Source organism: Xiphophorus couchianus, chromosome 4 (genome assembly GCF_001444195.1).
Source record: "Xiphophorus couchianus chromosome 4, X_couchianus-1.0, whole genome shotgun sequence".
Lineage (NCBI taxonomy): Eukaryota > Metazoa > Chordata > Actinopteri > Cyprinodontiformes > Poeciliidae > Xiphophorus > Xiphophorus couchianus.
This window is the reverse complement of record NC_040231.1, coordinates 95125-115538: the sequence shown is the minus strand read 5'-3', so window position 1 is coordinate 115538 and position 20414 is coordinate 95125. Positions and strand designations below refer to the sequence as shown.

At 43.7% G+C, this 20414-nt stretch overlaps 1 protein-coding gene across 9 annotated transcripts in view; it reads left to right on the top strand.

Moving 5' to 3' along the window:
- vps13c (vacuolar protein sorting 13 homolog C) overlaps window positions 1-16450 on the top strand; it is a 67665-nt gene extending 51215 nt beyond the window's left edge. For 4 of the 9 annotated variants that reach the window (XM_028014837.1, XM_028014836.1, XM_028014834.1 and 1 more), the window contains 20 exons: window positions 2607-2842; window positions 3072-3216; window positions 3322-3462; window positions 3545-3626; window positions 3696-3765; window positions 3847-3958; window positions 4035-4148; window positions 4288-4418; window positions 4502-4583; window positions 4681-4794; window positions 4880-4955; window positions 5046-5209; window positions 5288-5333; window positions 7692-7815; window positions 8739-8750; window positions 8910-9024; window positions 12246-12331; window positions 12414-12537; window positions 13777-13854; window positions 15290-16450. In XM_028014837.1, the coding sequence (XP_027870638.1) occupies window positions 2607-2842; window positions 3072-3216; window positions 3322-3462; window positions 3545-3626; window positions 3696-3765; window positions 3847-3958; window positions 4035-4148; window positions 4288-4418; window positions 4502-4583; window positions 4681-4794; window positions 4880-4955; window positions 5046-5209; window positions 5288-5333; window positions 7692-7815; window positions 8739-8750; window positions 8910-9024; window positions 12246-12331; window positions 12414-12537; window positions 13777-13854; window positions 15290-15391 (2154 nt within the window). In that variant the 3' untranslated portion in view covers window positions 15392-16450. Of the gene's footprint in view, window positions 1-2606; window positions 2843-3071; window positions 3217-3321; window positions 3463-3544; window positions 3627-3695; window positions 3766-3846; window positions 3959-4034; window positions 4149-4287; window positions 4419-4501; window positions 4584-4680; window positions 4795-4879; window positions 4956-5045; window positions 5210-5287; window positions 5334-7691; window positions 7816-8738; window positions 8751-8909; window positions 9025-10736; window positions 11135-12245; window positions 12332-12413; window positions 12538-13776; window positions 13855-15289 lie in introns of those variants that run through there. The other 5 variants (XM_028014835.1, XM_028014842.1, XM_028014839.1 and 2 more) reach the window with 4 other exon arrangements.
- Window positions 16451-20414: the final 3964 nt, after the last annotated feature.

Here is a 20414-nt window from a genome sequence, read left to right as displayed (position 1 = left end):
CCGGCCCACAACGTCCCGAGTAGAGGTCAGCAGCACACCATCCCCACTATAAACAGTGTTGGTGCTGCACCGCTTCCCCCCCCTGAGACGCCGGAGGGTGGACCAGAATCGCCTCGAAGCCGTGCGGAAGTCTTTCTCCATGGCCTCTCCAAACTCCTCCCACACCCGAGTTTTTGCCTCAGCAACCGCCCGAGCCGCATGCCGCTTCGCCCGCCGGTACCCATCAGCTGCTTCCGGAGTCCCACAGGCCAAAAAGGCTCGATAGGACTCCTTCTTCAGCCTGACGGCATCCCTCACCGAAGGTGTCCACCAACGGGTTCGAGGGTTGCCGCCGCGACAGGCACCGACAACCTTGCGGCCACAGCTCCGATCGGCCGCCTCGACAATGGAGGCACGGAACACGGTCCACTCAGACTCCATGTCCCCCACCTCCCCCGGGACGTGTTCGAAGTTTTGCCGGAGATGGGAGTTAAAGCTCCGTCTCACAGGGGATCCGCCAGACGTTCCCAGCAGACCCTCACAACACGTTTGGGCCTGCCAGGTCTGACCGGCTTTCGCCCCCGCCACCGGAGCCAACTCACCACCAGGTAGTGGTCAGTGGACAGCTCCGCACCTCTCTTCACCCGAGTGTCCAAGACATACGGCCGCAGATCCGATGAAACGATGACAAAGTCGATCATCGAACTGCGGCCTAGGGTGTCCTGGTGCCAAGTGCACATATGGACACCCTTATGCTTGAACATGGTGTTCGTTATGGACAATCCATGGCGAGCACAGAAGTCCAGCAACAGAACACCGCTCGAGTTCAGGTCGGGCGGGCCGTTCCTCCCAACCACGCCCCTCCAGGTCTCACTGTCGTTGCCCACGTGAGCGTTGAAGTCCCCCAGCAGAACAAGGGAGTCCCCAGGAGGAGCACTCTCCAGTACCCCCTCTAAGGACTCCAAAAAGGGTGGGTAATCTGAACTGTCGTTCGGCCCGTAAGCACAAACGACAGTCAGAACCCGTCCCCCCACCCGTAGGCGGAGGGATGCTACCCTCTCGTTCACCGGGGTAAACCCCAACGTACAGGCGCCGAGATGGGGAGCAACAAGTATGCCCACTCCTGCCCGACGTCTCTCTCCCTGGGCAACTCCAGAGTGGAAGTATGTCCAGCCCCTCTCAAGGAGACTGGTTCCAGAACCAGAGCCATGCGTCGAGGTGAGACCGACTATTTCTAGCCGGAACCTCTCGACCTCACGCACTAGCTCCGGCTCCTTCCCCACCAGAGAGGTGACATTCCACGTCCCAAGAGCCAGTTTCTGCAACCGAGGATCGGACCGCCAGGGTCCCCTCCCTTGGCCGCCACCCATCACACAGTGCACCCGACCCCTTTGGCCCCTCCCACGGGTGGTGGGCCCATGGGAGGGGGGCCCATGTTTCCTCTTCGGGCTGAGCCCGGCCGGGCTCCATGGGTAAAAGCCCGGCCACCAGACGCTCGCCATCGTGCCCCCCCTCCAGGCCTGGCTCCAGAGTGGGGCCCCGGTGACCCGCGTCCGGGCGAGGGAACACCAAGTCCAAGGTTTTCCTTCATCATTGGGGTCTTCGGGCTGCACTTTGTCTGGTCCCTCACCTAGGACCTGTCTGCCTTGGGTGACCCTACCAGGGGCATGAAGCCCCAGACAGCATAGCTCCTAGGATCATTGGGGCACTCAAACCCCTCCACCACGATAAGGTGGCAGCCCATGGAGGAGCGGTTTCTCCCCGCTTTTATTAATTCATCAAACAACGCCCTTGTTCTGAGCAGTGTCGTGAGCGACCCTTATTACTCTTTGTTCAAGGACAAATGCACATCCAGCATATGCACCGTCAGTTGCCTTGATCTTTAAATAAGGGTCACCTGCTTAACACCCATTTTTTTCCTATAATCAATGACCTCACTAATTGAACTCAGCACTGCTATTTTTTTGAATACACTTAATCATTTGAGTAAATGATTAAGTTTGACAGAATCAGCAGCAAGAACATCATGCCTGTTGGTTTTCTAAATCTTTATTAAACCTTCTAACCCTAACCCTACTACAGTGTAGAAGTTGATATTCAAACAAAAACAGTGATTTATCTGGCCAGTGATGTGGGACAGCTATTATTTTCAACACAACTGTACATCATTGTAGTCTCTTCATTTACCTGAGGCTTCTGCAGCCACAAAATGAGCAAACTCCTTCTAATCAATTCACGAGACAAAAATATGTAGCAAGCTCAATAATACATACGTATTAAAGCTCAATAATACGTATGTATTATTGAGCTTGCTACATATTTTTGTAAATTATGGCCAAAGCACAACAAAAAAATCCATCAATCTCTTAAAGACCCAGAGGTGTTTGCAACATGCAGCTAACAGGAAATATTTTGTCTTGAGAGTTGCTGGAAGGTCCAGCTGCTGATTTGTTGGTTGCATAAAATACGTTCAGAGATGTCTGGAGGAACAGTTCCTCCTGTCTTCCAGGAGCTAACTCTGGGCCCTTCAGTCATTTTTGTTCCACAACCAGCTGTTTGTAAATGCGGATGCCGTTAAAACCTCCAGCACAGCCGTTTCATAGAGCGTGTCTCTCTGCCTCCTTCAGGATGTTGTGAGTCAGTTCACCTATGATGGCCAGGCTCAGATCCACTGGGTGTCCTTCCTGGATGGACGGCAGCGGGTGCTGCTGTTCACCGAGGACACCGGCGTGGTGACCAAGGCTCGGCAGTCGGAGGAGCTCGAACAATTTCAGCAGGAACTGAAAGTGTCTCTGCAGAACCTCGGCCTGTCGCTCATCAACAACGGCAACCGGCAGGAGATCGCTTACATCGGCATCACCAGGTAAACTCCATGATGTTATCTGACTCAACAGTGGAGGCACAGATGCCTCCAGAAACACGGAGGCCTTCACGTGAGAAAAACTTTTGAATCATTTTACGATAATTTCTGGAGCGTTTTTAAAATAAATATGTTAATGCCACAACAAATATCCAGGCTCTTTCAGTCATTAGCTAGTCCTGAGTGTCCAGTGCTGCTGATGAAGTGACTCTGCTGCGGTTCTGATTCACAGCTCTGGCGTGGTTTGGGAGTTTAAGCCAAAGAATCGCTGGAAGCCCTTCAGTCAAAAGAACATCAACCTGCTGGAGAAGGTTTACCAGAGTCAGCTGAGTGGGAAGACAGAGGGAGGCTGGGTCAGACTGGACAGCAACCTAGAGGTCAGAGGTCACCACAAGCAACTCACTGGGGTCCATATGTGTATATCTGACCCAGACTTCTGTCTGACGAGCTGACTGTAAGTTTGTGATGTCACCGGTTGCTAGGTGAACCTCAGTCCAGCTATCATGATGATGCGGCAACCCCATGCGTGCCCTGTGAGGAGGAACTTCCTGTCTGGGATCCAGGTGGAGTTCAAGAGGTCACTGCACCAGCGCAGCCTGAGAGCCCAACTGCACTGGCTGCAGGTAAACGTTCACACACCTGGACACACACTTGGACTGAACCTCACTCTCCTGCTGGACTCAAACACTGGTTTATTGGTTACAGGTGGACAACCAGTTGCCGGGTGCGGTTTTCCCCATCATCTTCCATCCAGTCCCTCCACCAAAGTCCATAGCTCTGGATGCAGGTTTGTCCTTCTATTCCCATTAAGCCTCAAACTGACTGGAGAGTCTAACTGTGAGTTCTGCCTCCTCAGAGCCAAAACCCTTCATCGACGTGTCTGTCATCACAAGGTTCAACCAGCACAGCAACGTCACCCAGATTAAGTAAGAACCACAGCAGGGAACCAGTTTCTGTGAGTGAGACCTGGATTCAGGTGAGTCTTCTGACCTTCCTGTATGCTTCAGGTACTTCATGGCTCTGGTTCAGGAGATGGCGTTGAAGATCGACCAAGGTTTCCTTGATGCTGTTGCGGCTCTGTTCAGCCCAGCTGCTAACCTGCAGAACCATGGAAAGAAGGTGAAGAGAAGCAGAAACTGGATATTTTCTCTAAACTTCACAGATGAGATGTTGCTTTGAGCTGTTTGTGTTTCAGTCGGGACTCATCGAAGGAGATTTGAAGCGCCTTCGGGCCGAGCCGACCGACGCCTCTCTGTCCGACGTGTCGGGACTCAGTTTCTTTGAGCATTTTCACATCTCACCTGTCAAGGTAACTTCAGCCCTGCTCTCTTTGCTGGATGAGACTGAATTCATCTAATATGTTATAAACCTCCAAACTGAGAGTTGTTTCTGGATTATGTCCAGACAGCTGGGTAGCAAGTCCTCACTGGTCCTGCTTTACCTTCCAGCTCCACCTCAGTCTGTCTCTGGGCTCCAGCGATGGTGACTCTGCCCTGAAGAACCCCATTACGCAGTCCCTGAACCTGGTGCTGAAGAGCATCGGTGCTACTCTGACCAACGTTGACGATATCATCTTCAAGTAAGTATCTTCTGTTTGCTCAGAAATGGTTGCTGAACTAGTTTCTTTGTCCGGACGTTGATTCTCCTCTGCGTTTCTGTCAGACTGGCCTTCTTTGAAGTCAGATACCAGTTCTACAGCAAAGAGAAGCTGATGTGGGCCGTGGGCCGACACTACTCCGAAGAGGTAACATCATTGCCCTTCCTTAGCCTGATCCTCTAAGCTGGGATGGGTCCTGCCAAAGTGTGTGTTGTGAACTTCTGGACCTCTCTTCTTTCTGCAGTTCCTTAAGCAGATGTATGTTCTGGTTCTCGGCCTGGATGTGCTGGGTAATCCGTTCGGAGTGATCCGAGGCCTGTCTGAAGGCGTGGAGGCCTTCTTTTATGAACCATTCCAGGTAAAACATCTAGCTTATTGCGAGATCCATATGAAACCCGACCAAGGTGGAGGTTCTGATGGAAGGGGGTCTGTGTGTTTGCCAGGGAGCCGTTCAGGGTCCAGAGGAGTTTGCTGAAGGTTTGGCGATCGGGGTCCGCAGCCTTTTTGGTTCAACTGTTGGTAAGAGCCTTGGAGAAAGATGTTGATTTAACTTGTGACGAGTCCTGATTTCTGTGGTCAGTGCTTCCAATGTGGGTGTTTTTCCTGTAGGTGGCGCTGCAGGAATGTTCTCCAAGATCACAGGTTCCATGGGTAAAGGCCTGGCTGCCATGACCATGGACAAGGAGTTCCAGCAGGAACGCCGGGAGGACATGAACCGGCCGACGAAGGACTTCAAAGACAGTCTGGCCAAAGGAGGAAAAGGACTGCTGAAGGTCTGGAGAGGAGCGGTTCTGGTTCTGCTGGACCAGCAGTGATCTAATGCATCTCAGTAACAAACCGTGTCCCTGCAGGGCGTTGTTGGTGGGGTTACTGGCATTGTGACCAAACCAGTGGAAGGTATGTGTTTGATGGCTCCTATTTGTTGGAAAGTTCAAGTCATTTTCAGGAGAACGGAAACAAGTTTAGGATTTTTGACCTTAAATCAAAGAAAATACAAGTTTTAGGAAAGACTTAAGAATGAATTAAAGCTTTGAACTATTCTCCATGAAATCCCAGAAACACTTGTTGTTTTCTGATTGCAACCTGACATACTTCCTGATCCGGATTCCTTGAACCCATAATCCAGATCTTTTATATGTTCTCTTCTAAAATACTTTGACTCACCTGAATTCTGGAAACCCTCAGATCTGGAACCTTCAGGTTCTTTAAAACCATCTGAACTTCTATTGTCACGACCTGTTAGATCAGGGGTGGGTAACTCCAGGCCTGGAGGGCCTAAAAGTCTCCTGCAACTTTTAGATGTGTCTCTACTTTAACACACCTTAGTCAAATAATGAGGTCATTAGCAGGACTCTGGAGAACCTGACTGCATTTAGGAGGAGATTCAGCTGTTGGATTTAAGTGTGTTGGACCAGGGAGACGTCTAAGTGTTGCAGGACACCGGACCTCCAGGACCAGGACTGCCCACCCTTGTGTTGGATCAAACTCCAGTCCTGGAGGCCCGCTGTCCTGTAACTTTTAGATGAGCCTCTGCTGCAGCACCTGAATAGAATAATGAGGTCATCAAGGTTCTGGAGAACCGAGCTACACAAATAGGAGGTAATTAAACCATTTCATTGCAGTGTGCTGTGGCACATCTAAAACCTGCAGGACTGGAGTTTGACACCTGTGTGTTAGATCATGCAATCCAGGTCTTCTGAAAATATAATATTCCCTGTCACTTTAAATAATGATAATAAATAAAACAGCAACTTTAGAAGTATTAAATTATTTAATTGGTTTTGTAGATAAAAAATCAACACTGCAGAACTTTTTATTGATTTATCAAAAGCCTTTTTATACAGCAGATTACAAAATGTTACTGCAAAGTCTCTCTACATCGGACTCTCACCAATCAGCTGCTTTAAAGACAAATTGTCCGGCAGGTCAGGGTGTGTGCAGGTGGAAGGTCATTCTTCCATCTGCCTTTAAGTATCCAAGGGTTCTACAAGGTTCTGTCCTAGGACCCTTTCTTTTTCTAATCTATATTAACAGTTTAGATAAAAATGTCCCAAATGCTAATTGTTGTCACTGTCCTATGCTGCTATACAGTTAAAAGTGCTTCAAGCAGCTTTTGATGAGGTTCAGTGTAATCTACAGCTTGTTTAAAACAAAGTTTATCTCCAACTACAGGAGTATTTCTAAATCACAGTTGATTCATCCATTATTACTTTTCAGGCACTCAGATGGAGGTTGTATCTCAGTATAAATATTTAGGTTTTTTACTTGATTCCACAGCTTGTCAAAAAGCTCAAGTTGGGTTTTTATTTCAGAATTCCATTTTGTTTATCATTTGAGGCTAGGAAACGCCTTGTTGCTGCCACTTTTTGCCCATTTCAGATTATTGTGACGTGATTTGTAAGCTTGCATGTTCGGACTGTTTGCACAAGCTGCATTCTGGATCCTATGGAGCGCGATGTTTGATCACAGGTCGAGGAGCGTTCCTCTCTTCTGCTCACCGGTGTCTGCTCGTTTTTTTCACAAAGCCATCTTGGGTTTACTCCTCCATCTCTCTTAGGTAAACCCCCGTCACTAGAGAGGGACGGGGGGTCTCTGACAAAAGTTATTGTCAGAACATTTCCAGGCGGTTATTTTCTGCGCTCGGATGATTTAATTTCATTAACTGTTTCTAAGGTTCACACTGAAAATCCTGCAGAAAAACTTTAAGTTGAATTAGGTGGTTTTTAAGGCCTTATTTAGTCAGTTTGTAAATAAGACATTTTTTTGTAAATGCTATTTCTCTGTTATTTTTCTTTTTGGTTGTACTTTCTTTAGGTTTTGATTTGTAATTCTGAGTGTTGCTGCCAGTCTTGGTTTCTCTTGAAAAATAGATTTTTAATCTCATTGAGATGGAGACACCTGCCTAAATATAGGTTATGTACGACACCAATCTTGTTTAACAGATCCACCTGACCGTGTTCTGTCGACCCATCAGAACATCATGGATCGGGTCCAGATCACTGAAACCCTCCCAATTATTCAGCCAACGGATTTTCTCACATCCTTTGGTTCAAAACTCTTCGCTTCATTTTCAGCAGATCCTTGAAACCAAACCGCTCAGAACCTCTGGCTGCCGACTCAGACCTGGTTGCCGGAAAAACCCACCGTGTGTTTTCTGGTGTTTCCGTCCCGTTGCCTGTTGCCGGTTGAACCCACCCTGTATTTCCGTCCTGTTGCCGGTTGCCAGATGAACCCACCCTGTGTTTTGGTTCCCAGGAGCCAGGAAGGAGGGCGCGGCCGGCTTCTTTAAGGGCATCGGGAAGGGCCTGGTGGGCGTGGTGGCGCGGCCCACCGGCGGCATCGTGGACATGGCCAGCAGCACCTTCCAGGGGATCCAGAGGTGAGGTTTGGCGGCTCGTGATGCGTTTCCTCTGGGAACTTCCTGTGGGCGTCTAAATGCTGTTGCTGTCTCTCTAATTTTCACATTTTCTGCTTTTGTTTTCTGTCTGCTGTGGTTGTTGGGATTTCTTTTCTTGTTGGGGTGTGAGTATTCCACCTGAACTGTTGGTGCTGTGCTCTGTCCATGGCTGCTGCTCAATCAGGTTGCTGTTTGACTTGATGACAGAGCTGAGCTTTAACCGGCTGCAGATGTTTGCATGTTAAATGATGCTGCACATTGACGGTAAGTCACAGCATCGTGTTTCGTGCACCGGGTCCAACTCGCCGCTTGTGGCTCCGCCCCTTTGTTAGCATGTTGTTTGGCCACGCCCCCTGAGGAGAACTTCCTGTCCCGCCTGCCGGAGCACAACGAAAACTGCATGAAAACATGTCGGGGCCTTTTCTTCTTCGTTGGCCCCCCTATGAATAAAAACCATTGGCATCGACCGAAACGAGGCTGGAAAGCTCCTGGACGACCCGATGGAGGGTCCGATGTTCACTGCAGTCAGAACCGGTGTTGGTCTGACCTCAGGGGACGGCGATCTGACGGGTCTGAATGGTTCCGATTGATCACATGGTTCTGATTGGTTCTGGGTTGCATGGTTTTCACTAACAGCTGATCTGTCTGTTGCCGTTTTGCAGAACTACTAAAAGTTTTGATGCATCAATGTTTCTGGAGTTTCTGTTTTCAAATTAAATCTTGAAATTTTGTGCAAATGAATGTAAATGTTGATAAAAATAATGATGATGTCACAGTGAACGAATTCCCACTGAGATCAGATGGCAGGAGCTGAAATGATGGCTCCTCTCCTGATTGGAGGAGCCATCTGTCATGTGAGCCATAAATTCACTGTAACCTGTTGAAGTTTCACGCTGCCCCTGCAGAGGTCCCACCAGGTGAGCCCTTACCTGAGAGCAGCAGCTGCAGCATGAATGGGCTCGGCTCAGAGTCCAATCAGGATCAGAACCGCAGGGCTGCCATTCAACACCACACACTCTGAACCGCTCATTCAGGTGTGTGTGTTTGTGTGTGTGTGTGTGTGTGTGTGATATCAGAGCGGCCGAGGCAACAGAGGAGGTGACCAAACTCCGGCCGGTCCGTCTGATCCGGGAGGACGGGATCATCCGACCTTATGACCTGACGGAGTCGCAGGGTTTCGACCTCTACCAGGTTAGACTCTTCTCTGTTTCCATAGCAACAAGGCATGTTTTCCTGCATGAGGTCAGAGGGAACCTAGAGGAGCAGACAGTCTGGTGTGTGTCGACACTTTAGCCGGGTCAAAAGGTTCCTTCTCCAGAAAGTTTAAATAAAGCAACAAACCTGAAGATGAATCCAGTTAGAGGTCCAGAAAAACCAGAACCGAGCCGTTTGCTTCAGAGGAAACCCGAGGGAAGAAGGTTAGGGTCTTAGAGGAGCTGCTGCTGGACGGGAAACTGCAGAAGAAGAAATTCTTCTAAACCAGCCCAACAGCTGCAGGAACACAGAGGGAGAAACTGGAGCTGTAACTCTTCATGTTAGTCTTTGTTTGGCAATCAGAACATTTTAGATTCAGAAAATCAAATTCACCAAAAAGTCTAAACTTTTCCAGTTTTGAGGTAAATCAAAGAAAATGATCAGTTGTCTTAATGGAGGTTGCATCAGCCCAGATACATTATATAATAATATTTACCATGTTATATTGTATTTATAGTATACACTGAACAAAAATATAAAGCCCCGTGTCAAATATAAGAGTTTTATGAACATTTGGATTATGCAATATATAGAGAAACTCAAAGTATATTTTCAGTAATTACTGATCTTCATGTCGGCATCGATGACATCGTGGTTCGGCCGTTTGTAGCGGATCGACAGTCCTGATCGGGGTCAGGCTGAGGAATCTGATTCTGACCCAGTTGGCTTCCCGTAGGCGGTTACAGACAGTCTGAGGTTTGATGCGTCTGTTGTTCAGACCAATAGTCTCATCAGCTGAGTGTCGCTGGTCTGAGCCGATCCTCAGACGGACGAGCCGACGTGGCCGTCTGGTGCTGAGCGGTCAGACGAGGATGAGGAGGATCTGCAGTCTGTTGGAAACCAACTCTTAAAGGGCCAACGGTCCGATAACGGACCATTATCGGACCGTCGGTACGGCGTCCTGCATCCAACATGCCAACGGCTCCAACATAACATCTGAGGCTTTATGACTTCTGATATTTTGGGGCCTTTTATTGTCCAGGCCAAGGATTGTCCAGCTGTTGCTCATTTTGTCTGACCACCCAGTGGACATGTCCCACAATGCACCGAGTAAAACAACAACTCACTGAGTAACGCTCACTGACAGGAAGTTGGATTAAATATTATACACAGTTCAAGAGAAATATTACTTTTGTAGAAAAAAATGTCAGCAATGCTCATTTACAGTTGTTAACTCCACATGGCAACAACATCTGACATGAGGCCTTTAGATGTTTGTTCAGTGTATTCGCTTGCTGAAAAAGTTCATCAGGGTTCTGCAGAACCTTGAAACCAGATCAGGAGGCGTTGACCCAGTTTGGAAGAAATATGTTTGAAATATTTAATCACAGTCTGAGAAACTTTAATAATGATCTAGAAAACTCCAGAAAAATACTAGTACTAGTAGTAATAATAATATTACTACAACTACTACTAGTACTACTACTACTATCAGTAGTAGTAGTAACTATGGCAGAAGCTGTAAACCACCCTAACGATGTTTCCTTTGCTTTTCTGCTCCCATGATGTCCTTCATCTCCTCCTCCTCCTCTTCCTCGGCTCTTTGTCTTTCTCATCGTGTCGTGAATCACTGGTTTGATTTTACCAGGAAGTTCAGATCAGAATAATTCTAACCTCCTCCTTCTTCTTCTTCTGTTTGCTTCCTGCAGCCGGAGGAGGACTTGGCTGGTGATGAACATTAACCCGTCACTTTCATGGTTCTTTGATATAATCCTCGTTAATCTACAGATATTTATAAATGTTGAAATCTGAATATCAAATGGAGATCAGATTTCCATGCATGCCAAACAAACATTTTTACTTCCATTTTGTGTCTGCTTTTTACTTTTGGTTTCTATTCATTTATAGTTTATTTAAACCCAGTGGAGAAGAGTCAGCTCTAGAGTTATTTTTCTATAAATAAATTCATCATGATGTTGCTGTAAAGCATTAGATGTTAATGTCAGGTTCTCCACTGGGTCGTATTGGATCGAAACGTTAACCTTCTTGTGAAACCGGCTCCGTCATCGGTTTGTGTTCAAAGTTTAATAAAAACATCTGAAACTTGTTTTCTTCTATGAAGCATTTTCTCATCCCATAATCCCTAAAGTCTTGAAGCTCCTCCAGCTCCAGAACTCTGAGCAGGTTCTGCTGAGATCTCTGAAGGTCCCAGCAAAGCATTTCAGTTTGGATGATGACTGGACTTTGAATAGACATGGGGAGCTCAAGTCCAGTCCTCCAGAGCTACCATCCTTCCAGATGCTTCCCTGCTCCAACACACCTGAATCAAATGAACGGGCCTCGATACCAGGCCCGTTCAGAGCCGGTCCTGGTCTGTTGGGGTAAGAGGGTTCTTCTACAAGTTGCAGGACGGTAGCTCTGGAAGACTGGACTTGAGTGCTGCAACATCTTGGTTCTTTTTTCTTTCGGCCGTTCTGTTCTCGATCGGCTGCTTTACAGACGGACTCTAGAAAACTTTGGTCTATAGAGCAGATCCCGGTCCATTCAGAGCCTGCAGCCCAGATCATAATACCTCCACCACTGTGCTGTTTCTGCTTTTCTCCATCTTGGTCCAACGTCTCCTCTCTGGTCTCGTCTGTCCAGAGGACTCCGTCTCAGAAGTCTCGTCTCTGCTGACCTCAGTGCAGTGGCCATCTTGTTCCTAGACAGAAGAGGCTTTCAGTGTGACATGACCTTTGACCTTTAATCTGCTAACTGAGGCCTATAGAGCTTTTGGTTTCTGGTCATTTCTCTGAGCCTCATGCTCTGACCTCTGACCTCTGAACCTGCTGGGATGTCTGAGAGTTTCCCTCTCTGGTGGATGATGGATTCCAAGTAGTTCAGAAATGACCTTTGACCCTCCCCAGGCTGATGAGCAGCAGAAGTTGCTGACATTGTGTTGCAGCACCTGCAACCTGCAGAGCAGCAAAACTGCTTTAGTAGAGAAGCATTGACGATCAGTTCATTGACCATCTGATCAGCTGCTCCTGTTTGCTCCTCCCCTCTCTGCTTCAGTGGAAGCAGCAGAGTGAACTGGGCTTTACTGGTGGGTTACTGGGAGATGAACTGGTTGAGGTAAGCTGCCTTCTTGGTAAGTGAGTCTTCGGTGACTCTCCTCTGCTTGTTGCTGAACAGCAACAGGAACTGTGCTGCAGGAGTCTTTGTGTTTCTGTCTCCAGAGGATCAAACATCTGGACGGTGAAGTGTTCAGAAGCTGCAGTCCGACCCCAGGCCACAGGAAGTCCGACATCATCGTCACCAACAGGTGGAGCCGCCCGAACGGCCAGCAGCACACAGAGCCTAGCTTGGTAGCGCTGTGTGACGCCGTTCTGCTTGTCGTTGTGTAGGCGCGTGTTCTGTGTGAAGGAGATCGATTTGCTGGGTCACCTGACTACTGACTGGGAATGCTTGTTTGAGAACTTCCACCGTCCTCCGGCGGTGTCTGGATCAGAGCTCAAGATTTACTGCAAGGTAACGGTGCTGCTGGCATGTTGTTGCTAAACCTCACCTCTCTGCTGAACTTCATGTCTTTGCCTTCTAAGCTGGTTGAACTTACAGAACAGCTGAACATTTGCTGCTTCTGTTTAGCTTCAGAGATCCGTGTTTCCGTTCAGGTCGTCTGTTTTGTTAGGAGGCCAAAGATGCGAGATCAACATAAGTTTGATCTCACAGCATCTCAGGCAGATATGTAGGCTGACTTAGGAAAACTATGGAATCTGTAACTCTTGCACTCTGCTACGGGTTTCCCGTGTTGATGTTTGATTCTGCGTTTCTCTCATCTTGTCAAACTGAAACAACTGAGATTGTATGTTTGGTCAGAGCCGTCCTCTGCTGGATGTGACGCTGTGGTCGGTCCCCCGTCCTTCTGCTGTCGTCCATTTGTGAAAAATCTGGGTGTGATTGTTGATCCTGTGTTAGAGTTAGCGCTGCTATCAAAGCCAGTTTCTTCCAGCTGAGGATCTTTGCTAAGATCAAATCTGATCTTCCTCTGCCTGATTTTGATCCAATCATTCATCACATTTAGATTATTTAACTCTTTGTACTCAGGGTTGGAGCAGAGCAAACAAAATGCTGCAGCTGGTCTGCTGACCAAAACCAGGAGGTGAATCTGTGGCCCCGGTTTTACAAACCCTTCGTTGGCTCCCTGCTGCTTTAGGATCAAATTTAAGGTCTTATTGATAGTTTTTAAGTGTTTTTGGGTCCTCGGTACTGAAGTGAGCTCCAGCAGCCTGCAGCCCACTAGAACCCTGAGCTTTTACCGTCGGTTCATAAATCCAGGATGGAAGCAGACAGAGAATCTGTGGATCGTCTCCCTCTGGCTGAAACTCGGCTAAAGAGAAAAGGAGGGAAGGAAATTGCTGCAACTAAAACTCTATATTGTTTGGTTTTTATTCACACTATTAGCTTTTGGAATCTGACAGTTTAATATTTGTCTTATTATTTTTACTAAACTTAATTTTCTATTTTATCATTAATGTACCTGGGATAATGTTTGTTGTGAGGAGCTTTGGTTAGCTGAGGCTGTTGGAAATGTGCTACGCAAATAAACTTTTACTTAACTTATTGTTATTAGCTTCATGTAGGTAGATTGTGCTGCAGAGAAGAGAAACATCCAAATATTTATGAAACACTAGGTTAGACACAGTGACATCACTTCCTGTTTGGAGGTTCCATTGTCTGATCGGTTCCTGTCTCTCTTGTTTCTTTCAGGAGATCCATAAACTGAAGCTTCCTAAAAATCAGGAGCCCGTCAGAACGATCCAGTTCAAAGACCCAAATTCTGCCCAGGTCAGTTTAATCCCAGAGGAGAAGTCTTTAACTTTAAAACATCTATCAGTTCTGATCCGTTTTACCAAGAGCCGATTCACAAGACTCTTTAGTAAAAAATTCAAACAATTACACCAGGAACCAATTTATCTCCAGAAACATAGCCAATCAGAGTCTTACAGTTAGTTACATATGTTCATAAAACAATGAAGAATCTAGTTCAGTTTAATATTACATGCACGTAGTGACAGTGGAGAGGAAAACACGCCTTTAACAGCAAGAAACCTCCAGCAGAACCAGAACCAGGACCCTACGCAGCCGTCTGCCATGACCGACTGAAGAAGACGCAGCAGAGACACTAAAGGAAATGTCACTGACTTAGGAAGACTTTCTATGTAGAAGAAAAGCAGAGCAGCAGCCAAGAGGAAACATTAAGAGATCAAAAACAGACCAGATTTAAACTCTGCACTGCAAAAACATCAAATCTTACCAAGTATTATTGTACTAGTTCAGTCCAAATATCCTGGTTCACATGAAATAAGACAAAATTTAACTTCCAAGTAACTTTTCAGCAAGATGTGGGATCTTGCTTTAAGTCAGTGATTCCTTAATATTGATGAAAACGTTCCGGTTTTTCATCTGTATAGTTTTTGAGAGTTGAGGTCAGATGCATCATGTATAGAAGGAAAACGTTCAGGTACCACAGCTGAACCAGACCAGGTGTACCTTCTATGGAAAGAAAATAAGAGAACCTGAAAATAAAAGTTAACGCAAAATAATAGAGTAGTAGGAGAAAGTAGTAGAGTGAAGAGAAGTGGTCAGTTCATCCTCCAACAGCCTGTAACAGCATGACTACAGAGGCAGCTCAGGATAACCTCAGCTTCATCAGAGACGAAGGTTTTAATCTTTGTCTAGAAAATAATCAGGGTCTCTGGACCCAACCGTGTGGTACTGCACTAGGACAGAGCTGTTTTTAAAGGAATACTGTGGTCAACTGGATCAGAATATCACTAAGATCTAACAGAACCAGAACCCGTCCTTTTGTCTGAGGCCAAGAGAAAATCATCAGTAACTTTCAACACTTTACTATTTATATGTTTACATAATTCATTAGCAGCTATTTCCTCAAGGATTTTAGATCAGAAAGGAAGATTAGACATAGATCTGTAATTTCTAAAGTAACCGGATTAGATGTAATTTATGAAGTCATCTTGATCCAGAGACGTTTCTGAATGAACAATTTAAATTCACACCGCAAGTTAATTTTATTTCTGAAAAAACTATTTCTAGTTTTCCTTCCAGTTCCATTATTTGCTTTTTTTCATTATTTCTTTTACATCAAATCTCCATAAAGTTTGTGAATGTAAGAGAGTAAGGTGCAGTCCTCAGAGGGGTTGCCATGGAGACGGATCAGGAAGTGTGTGTTTCTGCGTGACGCCTGGTCTCTCACCAACAGAAGCTGCATGAAGCCATCTGGGACGCTCAGGACGCCCAGAAGCAGCACCACATGTTCAGGCAAAAGTCCCAGCGCTTCCTGAGACTCAGCAAGAAGCAGTGATGTCACTTCCTTTCTGTGGCTCTCCTGCGAACTCAGCAGTTTGTTTCAGAATAAAAGCAGGAAACGTTGGTTGTAGTTTTCTGTTGCTGAAAAATGACATTAGTTAGAATTTATTGAACAATTATGTTGAACCCTGAAGTAAATGATGATGTAAATGTTTTCAGTCATTTGGGTGGAATATATTTTATTTTGTAGTTTGTGGGTTATTTTTCCCTGCTCTGTGCCTGCAGGTTTCAGTTCTTTATGCCTTAAAATGAATCCATCAAAACGCTTTGCACTAAGATATTTGCATCACCACTGCAATAACTGATGCTTACTTTGTCATTTTTATTGAAATAAACATAAATGTTGAAAACTTCTCCCCAAAATTTTAAAACAAGGAATGAATAAACTAGAAAATGATTTCTTAACGCAAGTGTCCAGAGGTTTTGACACACTGTTGCTTTGAGCAGTGATGTTCTTTCCTGCAGTGACCTGAACATCTTCAGGTTAAGGAAATAAAAACTTGCTAGATAGATCAGTCAGGTAGAACAAACCGTAGACCACTTTTGTTTCACATTAAGGTAAGATCATTTTGTTTATTTATTTAGCACGTTTTCAGCAACAAGGCAGTTCAAAGTGCTTTCCATGAATTTGAAGGAAATAAAACAATAAACCAAAGGAAAAAGCAAAAAGTATAAATTAGATGTTGCTAAATGTTGAGTGATGTTTCTCAGTGGTGCGGTACCGCCCCCCAGAGGGCGTTCAGAGCACAACAATACCATGTTTAGACTTTGAGCAACTTGCTAAAACTATATTGTGTAACATTAAAACATGCTTGTCTGCAGCGTATCCATGGCAACTCTTCTTCTCTTCAGTGTTTGTTAGCTTCTCCTGCTAATGCTAGCTTCACCTCGTCAGTTCAGCGTCACACCGGCTGGTCACGCTGTGATTCACTTGTCTGGCGTCTCATTTTCAAATATTTTATGTTTTATTGAGGATTTTTGTGCATATGTTTTGGCAGTGCTGTGATCATGTCAAAGCAGCAACTGATATTAAAAATGTTTTATTGTCCGTCTGGATGCGTCTATAAAAATTTTAATTTTTCAGTAGACTTAGGTTATAACCAATTATATCATTACCACGTACTCTGAATTCTCTAGCTAGTCGACTCATGTAACTTGAGATATACAACTTGCACTTAATATTGAACTTTTGAGAATATTAAGGTCCACTTGTGTACCTATAGTGTAAGTTCTAATCGATACAATTTGCAGATACCACTAACTTTCCTTCCAAATCAATGAAACTTTTGTTTTATTGATTTCCTTCTTCATTATCAATTTATTCAACCCATGGGAACACAGTTAAGTCTCAACATGTTTCTCTTCATTAAGTAAATCCACATTCATTCAGACATATGAATAAAATGTCAAAAACATCATTGAAGCACTAAGTCTAAACCAAATTTACATCATAACTGCTATTTTCATAGCAATCTTAGAATTTGTCATTTAACTTATTTGTCCAGGTGTTTTAATCGGTTTCACATATGAACCTCCAAATGTTTTGTTTCTTAACGCATGTTTAACATGAGCATATGATTATCATCCTTGTATTTGGAGAACTGATCAAATGTTGCATGATGCAGATACAACCAATATTAAGGCTTAAAGCTACTCTGTCCTACTTTATTTCTAACATTTGTTGTTTGATACGAGTCAATATTAATCTGTAATCCCACATGCCATTTAAGTTACATTATACCTATAGAGTTTTAACGTCTATCACTAAAATACTTTCTCAACATAACTTTCAATTTCAGGCTATAATATCTGGTCAATCACCATATTAGATATTTCAGATTTTGATTTCAGGCTAAATAAGAATTTTGTTGTTATGAAGCTTTTATTTTTTATCTGTAATGGATTCATTTCCTATTATTTGGAGCTTTTATGTAGAGCTTATTGATTTAAATTAGAAATGGGAATATAAATAGAAATTATCTGATAATATTGCATCTTTGTTTCACACTTGACTCGTTTATATGTGCTCTGTTGCTATCAGTTGTCATAGGCAGAGTTATGCCATAGGTAATGGAAGCTTCAACTTCAGTTTTACTCCTGAAAATGTTAATCAAATTTATTAAGGAATTGCTGAATTTGTTCCTCTTTTAAAATGTTTTGTTTTCCCAGTTAGAAGATGTTAACTCTTCTTGAATACTTTAAATGATTCCACAAGGTTGATCTTATGTACCTTCCAACATATTTGTCAGCTCACTTATTATAGCTATTTCCATACTCATAGTTCTAATTTATTTACTTATTTATGTTCATTTGCTTGTATTCCTTCTTTCACTTAAGGCAATGTATTTCCTAAGTGCTACTTGGTTCTATAGTGCTTCAAAATTGTAGAATAATATTAGTTTGATTTTAATAATTCAATTGGAAAATAAATTTTCTGGTTCTATTTCGAAAGATCAGTTAATACAACCTTTAATTTATTTATTTTTCTAAGAAAGTCTTATTTTGAAGAAGGGACAGTTTCCTAATATATACAGTTCTTAGATTTAGGTTATAGTATTAAATGTACACTGTATTTCAGGAATGGCCCCAAGATGTTGATGTGGCCCAAAGGGCATATTTTCAGTAGAGAGTCGTTATATTGAGTTTAACAACCAATTGTCAGGAGAGATCTGTTCCAGTTACCTGAAATTCTGATTGCTTAAATCAAAAATTAACTTTAGCCATATTTTCATTGTTTGGTTTATCATACCATCTCTCCAGGTCTCACTCCTCCTGTTCTCGAGATATTTAGGTGTCTTCCATCGGAAGAAGGCGGCCAGAATGGGACAGATTTTCAGCTTCTGGAAAAGACAGAACTGAAAGCAGAACAATTAGTACTTTTGATTAAGCAAAGCATGCAATCAAAACCTGGTCCTGTTTGTACTCTTATTTTGAGGCTGAATCTATCTCATTCATATTTAGCTGTTTACCTTTTAGTTAATTAGAAGAGTTTGAAACAGGAAGTGGACCAGCTCAGAGTGGGAGCCCAGAACAGATAGAAAAAAACTAAAAGTTATAAATTTATTTTTGTCATCCAGGATATGGCAAAGCTAAAAAAGGCTTAAAAATAAAGTAACTTAAATATCCCATAACTTGTATTGGGAGCCATTTCGATAAATCAATGTTAGGGTTAGGGGTGGGGAAACTCTTGCCTGCCCGACGACAGGAGAGTGATGCACGGGCCATCCCGCGCCCCCACACAGCCTCCCGCCACGCCGTCTGTCTCCAACTGACACACACAAGCCTTCCGTTCTCTTCCTCGTCCGTTAAATTTGAATTTGAGTTTGTTACTCTTTGTTGCCCCCTAGTGCTCAGTATACGACGTTTCGACTTTTTCTGTGTCTTCATCAGGTATGTATTTATTTCTTTCTGTTTCTGTTTCTTACGGCCCCCTCTTTAATATTATTCCTGCAACTTAAATTTTGTTAGGCACCCCCTGTGATACTGTTCTTCATTCTTTTTAAATAAAATGTTCACATGGACTTACAAAAAATGCAGAAATTATTTGAATTGACACACCAGGATTGGTTTGAAACAAAAGGTAAGTGACGTTGCACAAGCACGTAAGCATCCACACACATTTAGGATAAGGACACATCAGGTAAGTACACACACATATATTTAGGGTAGGGAAGAAGGGCTTAGCCTGCCTTCCGTAGAAGACAGGGGTGGCACGGGCCTTCCTCCTCCAATCTCCATCCCACTGTTGGTGGGCAAAGGGACGTTGTTCCCGTCTCCCTCTGTGCCCAACCACTTCCCAAGTATTTTGCCACATTTCTTTTTTACCTTTCTCTCAGGCAGCTTTATTTCTTAAACAATAATATATGAATTATTTTTTATGTATTTATAATCTCTATATGTTTTTATTTTTATATACTATGAAGTTATTATTAATTTTTTTGTGATTTTTTAATTTATTTTTCAATGAAAAGATAAAGATAAAAAAATAAAAAAATAAAAAAATAAAATTAAAATTTTTTTTAGATTTTTTTAAAATTTTTTTTAGATTTTTAACCAATTTTTTAATTAACTAATTTAAATTCAAACAAAAATTTTTTTAGATTTTTAACCAATTTTTTAATTAACTAATTTAAATGAACTTGGTGTACCTAATGTGCAACGTTTCGACCTATATAGGTCTTCCTCAGGCCTTAGGTACACTGCACAATGCTCTTCCAAATGATGTTGTTCCTGCTCTGGTTCAACACGAAATGAGGCAGGGAGAGAAGGGCTCTCCTATTTATAGACTCCTCCTCACTGAGGCTCCTCCTCCTTCGTCGAACTTCGTGTGTAGGTTGTAGTAATTTATTATTAGGTATTTATGAAATTATTTGTTTGTCTTCAAATTTTTAAATGAATTTAGTTTTAATGAAATATATTTAAATTAAAAAATAACTGTTTTGTAAAGATGTTTTTATTTTTTATTTTAATAAAAAAGAAAAAAAATTTATGATTAGAGTTAGGAAAGAAGGATTAGGAAAAAGGGAATGGTTAGGATTAGGAAAAAGGGAATGGTTAGGATTAGGAAAAAGGAAGGGGTTAGGATTAGGAAAAAGGGAATGGTTAGGATTAGGAAAAAGGAAGGGGTTAGGATTAGGAAAAAGGGAATGTTAGGATTAGGAAAAAGGGAATGGTTAGGATTAGGAAAAAGGGAATGGTTAGGATTAGGAAAAAGGGAATGGTTAGGATTAGGAAAAAGGAAGGGGTTAGGATTAGGAAAAAGGGAATGGTTAGGATTAGGAAAAAGGAAGGGGTTAGGATTAGGAAAAAGGGAATGGTTAGGATTAGGAAAAAGGAAGGGGTTAGGATTAGGAAAAAGGGAATGGTTAGGATTAGGAAAAAGGGAATGGTTAGGATTAGGAAAAAGGAAGGGGTTAGGATTAGGAAAAAGGGAATGGTTAGGATTAGGAAAAAGGGAATGGTTAGGATTAGGAAAAAGGGAATGGTTAGGATTAGGAAAAAGGAAGGGGTTAGGGTAA